Source organism: Medicago truncatula, chromosome 4, assembly GCF_003473485.1.
Source record: "Medicago truncatula cultivar Jemalong A17 chromosome 4, MtrunA17r5.0-ANR, whole genome shotgun sequence".
Classification (NCBI taxonomy): Eukaryota; Viridiplantae; Streptophyta; class Magnoliopsida; order Fabales; family Fabaceae; genus Medicago; species Medicago truncatula.
Genome location: NC_053045.1, coordinates 9,356,468 through 9,364,441, shown reverse-complemented (window position 1 = coordinate 9,364,441; position 7,974 = coordinate 9,356,468). Strand labels below are relative to the sequence as shown.

General features: G+C 33.8%; 1 protein-coding gene across 1 annotated transcript; it reads right to left on the bottom strand.

Annotated features, from left to right (window-relative positions):
• Positions 1 to 1,186: 1,186 nt before the first annotated feature.
• On the bottom strand, positions 1,187 to 7,629 carry LOC25491640 (Golgi SNAP receptor complex member 1-2). The gene is made up of 6 exons (XM_013599628.3): positions 7,377 to 7,629; positions 5,055 to 5,251; positions 2,769 to 2,858; positions 2,619 to 2,690; positions 1,601 to 1,730; positions 1,187 to 1,501 (listed from the first exon to the last, which is right to left on the bottom strand). The coding sequence occupies exons 1-6, from the start codon at positions 7,510 to 7,512 to the stop codon at positions 1,404 to 1,406; spliced, it is 723 nt and encodes a 240-aa protein (XP_013455082.1). The 5' UTR covers positions 7,513 to 7,629; the 3' UTR covers positions 1,187 to 1,403.
• Positions 7,630 to 7,974: the final 345 nt, after the last annotated feature.

The window sequence follows — 7,974 nt, the reverse complement described above, 5'->3', positions numbered from 1 at the left end:
GTAAGGACAACAACTTAAAATGCTAAAACAAGGGGCAAAGAAAACTAACAAATATGACTAGGAAAATAATTGGTGATTTCATACTTAGTAATTTTCTTCTGTCGCTTATTTAATAGGGAGCATCTTCTAATACAAACAGCACACAGCAAAAAATTAGACAAGACTAGTACATTGATCTTATCAAATTCCATATGATAATACAATTAATCAAATTTGTGCTCTCGCATGCTTACCACGTGGGGCAGGTGGTGCATCATATTCACCATTGTCATAATACCCAACCGGCTGGGCACAATAGCCACGTCGTCGTCCCCGGAGTTAACATATGGAATCATATTCACTTTGTGGATGTAGTAAAATCCACATGAGTAAACCAATGTGAGTTAACTTATTTTGGTGTTCGGAACGTGATTTAGCGTGAGTTAAAATCACGTAGTTTATATCTCAATGTGAGTTAACTTACGTTGTTTATATCAAACGTGAGTTAATTCATGTTGAAGATTTCACGTGGAAGTGAGCAAATTTGTATGGGAGAAGAGTAATTTTCAATCGAAACTCTTGAAAACGAGCTATCAAATGGAAAAACAGTTATATACTTACAACTGTCTTGCTGTTAGTTCTTTTTTTTTTTTTTGACACTGCTCTGTAAAATAGGAGTTATGATCTCATATAATAGTGTTTACGAAGACTAAGGTATATTTTCACTTTGATGGCTCTTATTTGTCTCGGTCAAATATTAACTTGAACATCAGATCCTAAAAGCTTAACTTCATCCAGAGGATATCAGCTCTGAAGATTTTCCCTTAGAGGACTACCTAAGAAGAAAACCAAAATACCAGTAATGGATCTAACTTATTATTTATTTGTTGTAAAAAAAAAAAAAAAAATAAATAAAAAAAAAACTTATTATTTATTTGTGTACGTTTTTTTTAATGCTTAATTTATGTAGTTTGATATATTAAAATTAACATGGACATATCCAATGTTATAAACATTTTTTTTTCAACTTCATTAGGCGGCTAAGAAAGTATATTGAATGGGAAAAAATAAGCCTATATCCCAGCAAGTTTCCGAATTCCATCCATGAATTTCAATTTTGATTTGTATATGAACTTCAGTATCCCCCCACTCATACAAAAAAGATAAATCAGAGAAGTATCATCTACTTGACCAAAAACAGCAGAACCAAAGATTATTACTTTATATATAAATTCAAAAGTCAAATAAATTATTTTACACAATCAACTAAACACAAATATGAGGCTCCTAGACAAATGTGGATTGTAAAAAAGGTATTAATATTCCTCGTCCCTAAAAAGTAAATAGTCAAAGAAAGAAGTAGAAAAATTCAATGAATAAAAAGTACCATAATTCACTACTTTTGTGTTACAAAAATCTTTTTGTTACTTTGAAAGCCAATAAATGATGAGAAACAACGTACAAGCAGCAATGACTGCTGACAGAATAAGGGTATCCCTTGATTTTCGCCTTCTTATTGAACCTGCAAAAGCAATGTATTAGGTCAACAATGATGAGCCAAGAAATATAAATTTGAAAATCAATGGTAAATTAGAAAGATAAAAACTACTGTCCAACATACCGAGCAAGCTCCGAATAATGGGGAACTTGTCCCCAAGAAGCCTCACTTTTCCTTGAACATCGCCAAACAATGCCCTCTGAGAACCCAAGACAGCTCTTGTTGCTTGAGCTTGACTAATAACTTCATCTATCTGGAAAAATGCAGGGAAAGTGAGTGAATCAAGAATCCGCAAAAAAACAGGATATCAGAGTAATGGTTTAAAAGATCTGATAAGAGTTTCTATATGACCCATTATTATGACTTCTTGTAAGCGCTAAGTGAGAAATCCTTAACTAAATCTTACTGGAAGATATTCTTCTCCAGTCTATTAATGCAGTACAGCAAATTTTGAAATATCTATAAACCGACAAAATGCCCTAAGAATTGGATATACTCATACCAAACTAAGCATTAATGTGACCATGCTGAAACCAATAAATGTGCACAGATGCAGCAGTGTCTAAAGAGAGTGGCCTGTCAACTCTTGATGGCACTTCAATCAATAAAAGTAATTTAAAAATTTGGAAGAGTAAATGGTTACTGAAAACAAGTAAGAAACTTCCATCACTGCTTGAATACTGAAATCTCAATATCAAGTCATCTCAAATTTTGTATATTGGGAAGGTCTAACTATGCTTTCAACCATAGAATTGGTTTAAAAGGCGCCAAATGCTAGCAAGAACAAACACCTTATTGACAAATGTTTGCTATATGACATTAATAATGGGAAAGGATCCTCTCCATTTCTCAAAATAAATGGAGGTGTCCATTACTGTAGTTTTAGAGTAAATAAATGATATAAATGCACACATTTCAAAAATTGGTGATATTTATTAAACATTTATACTCCAAAACTTTAGTAATTGACACTTCCATTTCAATGGAGACGATCCCAACTCGTTAATATTGAAAAACGGTTCCATAAGCTATACTGAGCAACGAGCATAGTTTCTTCTCTCAGAGGCACAACTTTCTGGGACTGATGCTTAATTAACTGTCACGATGGTCGAATGAAGAATTTAAGCAGAAAAATACTTACATGAGACGTACTTCCATGGATGGCGGCTCTCTCACGTAATAACTGCATCCTTGGTGACATACTACCAGATGCCTGCTAGAAGAAGTTAAGTTTAGTATACCTATAAGAAAATATTTATATGATTTAAGTCAGATCATGCTCAGGACTGACCTTAAAGTCCGAAATATCATCCCTAACAGAACCTAAAAGCTCTGCATGTTCCTTCATTGAGTTTATGTTCCCCTTCGTACGCCTGAACTCCTGAAGCAAACAAGAAAAAAGGTAAAAACACATAAAGTCAACTTACTAGAGTAATTTAAAAAAAGTTACTGTAGAACCAATTTATTACAGTAATGTAAGAATTTTTAAATATTAAAAAAATAATTGCTAATTCCTACATAAGAATTTATAATTAAAATTTTACATAGCAGTAGAAAAGGCTTAGCCACAAAGAACCACAGAATATATCATGTCAAAGCAGCAAGATAAAGAAATCATGGTCTGATGGTAGGCTATGAAACACAGTTCAATTTGGCTAAGTGTGCTATGCCGGGAATGGATTTCCTCCGGTGGGATTTTCACTGGATTTCCTCCACATGAGATTTTCACGGGATTTCTCTTCAGTTTTAATCTCCACCTCCCCCTTTTTATATTTTAAAGTATCTCACTATCTCCTTTTTGATAGATGGTGAGTATTTCACCGGATGGAAATGGGACATGAGAGAATACATTTCCATTCTTCCCTTATCTGTGTCCAATATTTATACGTATCAGGAATTTGATTAAAACGGAGCATAGAAAATATGGTATTAATGGTGAAAATCCAAGCTTGATTCAAGGTGACAATAGATCCTGGGTTCTGAAATTACGAAGAGAAAATACAAAAAATAGAACAAAACAAAAGGCCTAGAAAATTGAGTGTCCGATCTTCTCCCAAAAATCTCAGCCTAACTCCCCATGATTTCCAATCCCACACTATATATCTCCTTCCCGATCTTTTCCATTTTCTCTATTCTTTTTTAAAAATGGGCTAAACCTAACTCAAACACCAAACAATCGGTTTGTGAGGTTATGATTACCTATTACTTGTAACCACTAATCAGGTCAAATCACTATCAGATGTAGGACTCTCAAGTCTCAACACTCAACACATCTATAGAGCATGACCCAGGTGGCCTGATAACATATGGCCCTATAATATTGTCATAGAATTTGGGTTGCAGTGTTGCACCTAACTCAACCCCAAAAAACTGGCTTATATTATGGAAAAAAAATAAAAAATTCTGCTTTTAAAAGATGAGGATTGACTCCAACCTATGACCACATGCAGGCCAATTCACAATCCAATATAAGATTCTCAACCCTCTAGCCAGTAATTCCATATATCATGTGTCTTCTTTCTCCTTAGGTACACCATAGTTATTCTAGCCGTCCTATCAATACTCATTTCCTCAAGTTACTCCTTGTACTATGGGTGTTTGCTTGAACAAACGCAAGCAAAATATTTTCCCCTAAGATCCCACTGCGTGAAGCATCAGAACCAACTTGTGCATGAAGCATAGTAATTTACGCCAGGATCCCAATGTTTGGAGTATGTTGGCAGGAAGCCTCATTCCTTGATCCCAAACTTGATTTTGGTGTTGCATCTTTACCAATCTTTCCTCCAAAGCATGCTAAAGGAATTAAATCAAATTATCGAGGCAATCTATTCATTTCTACTACCACCATAGGATCGGACAGAGTCTTCGGTGTTTTTCTCCATTTTCAATTGGTTTGTTTTCTTCAAAATTGCATAAATTATGTGTATATGCTGGATAGGTTTTAAGAATCACAAGCCAACTGATTTAGCAGCATACCGACTTTTACAGGCTTGGCATAACATAATATGTGCTAATTGGTTTATGATACTTCACTGAAATTAAGATAGGTATACAAATAGCAGAACAAGCATCATTTTATTGAGAGGAAATGTCAAAGAAGTAACATTGTAACAACTTCAGTGGGTCAAACATCCCCAAACAATTAAGTGAAAGTATGCAACTATTAAAGACAGCAATTTATTAGTTGGTTACAACTCTTTCTTTTAATTTTGGCATAAATTGGCCAAAATCCACATATGTTTATATTCAAACAAAATACAAAGGCTCACAAGTTGAATCTAGAATGGAAAATAACGTTTTAGAAGCCAACATCCACACTGACAACTGTAGTGTACCCAAGTTCACGTATGCAAGAAAGAAGACGGCAAAATCTAAATGCACCTATTCTTAGATTCAAACGCAAAGCAGTGTCCATCCATCAATTAAACAAAGAAAATACAGGTTATGGTGTGGCATTTAAAACAATCTATATGTACTTCTCATGCAATTTTGATGCCAGAAATTATTATTTTTTTAAAACTGGTTGAGTTGAAAATTGAAACTACATATAAAAAATATAAATTTTATAGCAACAAACCTGGGTAAACTCGTGAAGAATATCTCTGTGCCTAGCCAACTTTTGTGTTACAGAAGTAGCTGGTCCAGCAGATGCAGCACATCTACTCATGGAATCATTTATGTCCAATAGTTTCTCGAGCAAGGATTGGATTTCCATTTCCATGGACTTCCAAGACCTACTGGACCCAACAGATGGTGAGCCACCCTCCACATAACCTAATAACAATAAAACATGATAGAATTTTATCATTATTAGTGAATATTATCTCAAACAGAACAGATCTTTAGCTTTCTAGGCACAATATGAAAAGTAAACACCATAGCCATATTATCCCAACACAATTTTAATATAAATTATGTTAATCCTCAAATCGTTTGCTTAACATTTGATTCATAAAAAATGTTTGATCACTTAATCAATGATTAACTCATGAGTGTCGGTTCAACTCCCCCTACTAACAAAAATAACAACAAACAACTAACATTTGTCTTTCAAAAAAAACTCATCAATAGACAGGCCGACTAAATATAGTAAAACATAGTCACTATCCAAAAGTATGTATAATTAATTGTAGTTTTTCAATTCAATCTAACACAGGCATCTTTTTATTACTCGTAATCAAACTAGAGTTTCAAGAATAAAAACAAAATCAATTTTGCCTCATAGTAACCAAGCACTTGTATGAATTAGAATCATGTTTGGCAAGAGGAAAAGTAAATTCTGACCAACATAACCAAACACACTAAACACATGTTAGTTTCTGCGGCAGCAAATGTACATTCAACCACTTCTACTATGGGAACTTCGTAAAACTCAGTCAATAAACATTGGGACATGAGAAATGGTATCTCATTGCATAACCAAGCATGTGCTAAGTGTGTGTTTGGTTCTGCGGTATCAAATATTGATTTGAAAGAACTGACTTGGTTAACAAACAGTAAATTGAAAGTAAAGTTATTTATTTATGTTGGGAAACATTCACCTCAAAGTGAGTCGAAAAATAAATCTTAGTCTAAAAACCAATTCAAGCAAAAGCTCAAGACTCTATCGTCGAAATAGAATCAATTTGGAGGAAAAAGCAATTCTACTTCAGAACACTCAAATATATTGTTCCGCGTTAGACAAAAGCTCATCAGAACTTAACCTCCACGTGGAAAGCTTAGTCCACTTTAGAGAGATCTGTAAACTCTTCACGCCACCTCACAATCAATCCAAATATGGACCACCTTGTGTGGTGCATTCCTTGCACTCTATTACAAGCGCCAATGAACATTCCCAGCAAAAGACCACGGCACCTTAACTATGAAAACAAATCACTCTCAGAATTACGCCATGTCATGTCATTTCCGTTGGTATTTCAAGTGTGAGTAAGAGTCTCACATTTAATGAAAAACTGGATATCAAGCATCATATAAGTGAGAAGATCTACATGTCTGATGTGCTAAGATTTTGGATGCGGTGTCCAAGTTCACTAGTATGGTTGCTCAAAGTCCAATATATTGATCTACGTTAATTTAGGACTCCCCTCATGCCCAACAATTTCTTACCTCTAACCCCAACCCAATGAAACATTGTTTTGATCTTCAGAGTGTTTGCCGGTACACCACCCTACCCGCTCTCAGTCCATTATGGATCACATACTAAAATCAATTCTGTGTTTCTAACCAAACATTAAAAATAAAATAAGTTCAATTTAACATAAACACCGACACTTCTGATGGAAGGCGTCCGGTGTCTGACTGTCTGACACATGTCAACACCAACATGACACTAACACATGTCATTACATTCAATTAAGCATATATTTGATTTTAAATTTTGGAGTATCAAAAGTGATTCTGGAGGTTGTAGGATTGATTTCATCATTTTTGGATAATTTAAATAAGAAATTATTTTAGTTGTAGAATTAATCCTACTTAAGCTAGAATTTATAGCTTTTGGCTTCCACAATTGATTTTGCCCTTAAATTTATTGTTAAATCCATTTTTACATAAATAATCTAAACATAAACACTTTACATTCAACTCCCTTTAATTCATTCAGAATCAATTCACTCAAAATCAATTTGTCACTACAAAACCAAACATACACTAATTCATTTTTTTTTCAAATCTTTATCAGTATCGACGTGTCAGTATCAATGTCGTGTTCCGTGTTCATTCCACTACTTCATAAGCTAGTACCTCCGACATTAGCCACAGATCAATCATTCCACTCCAGATCACATACTAAAATCACTTCTATCTCCCTCAAAATCAAATCGAAACATAAACTAAAAACAAAAACAATCCAATTCAACAGAAAAACAATGAATGCGATGAAAAGGGAAAGGAATTGAACCTCCTTGAGTGAATCTAGCACCGAGTTTAGCGTAAGAAGAAAGCTTAACGTCGAGATCGCCTTCGATCTTACGCGCTTCCTTACGAAGTTCCTCCCAACCTGATTCCTGCAAATCCAGATTCGTAGTATCCCTCATTCGGTTGTTTGTATTTGCGATTTCTGAATTTGCGCAGAGTAAAGGAAGGAGTGTGGATCGTCTGAAGGTTTTTACACCAAAACAGAAATTTGTGGGACAAGCTACTCTAATTGTAAATTCTTTTTGGAAGGAAAAAAAAAAAAATATATATATATATATATATATATTACTTCAAAGGTACAAAAGTTTTACACATCTATTAAGAACTTTTGTGACAACGTTATTCTTTTTTTATTATTGGTCAATAACAATGAAGATATAGAATAAGAAGATAATGTGAGTGTAAGAGAGAAAATTGTATAAAATTTGTTGTACAAATATCATTTCTCAATAAAGACATATGAATTATTCTTTTCAATGTGTAAAACTTTTTATACCGACTGTGTTTATAAATTAAATTAAAAAAAAAAAAAATTATTTCTAAAGATAAGATGTAATTTCCCTAAAAAAAAGATGTAATTA

Bases quoted from the DNA above. Each gene is read 5' to 3' on its own strand.
- LOC25491640 (XM_013599628.3), bottom strand. From the start codon at position 7,512: ATGAGGGATACTACGAATCTGGATTTGCAGGAATCAGGTTGGGAGGAA. The intron at 5,252-7,376 runs GTTCAATTCCTT...TATTGTTATTAG, and splicing joins TGCTAGATTCACTCAAGGAG to GTTATGTGGAGGGTGGCTCA. The intron at 2,691-2,768 runs GTCAGTCCTGAG...TTCTTCTAGCAG, and splicing joins ATGATATTTCGGACTTTAAG to GCATCTGGTAGTATGTCACC.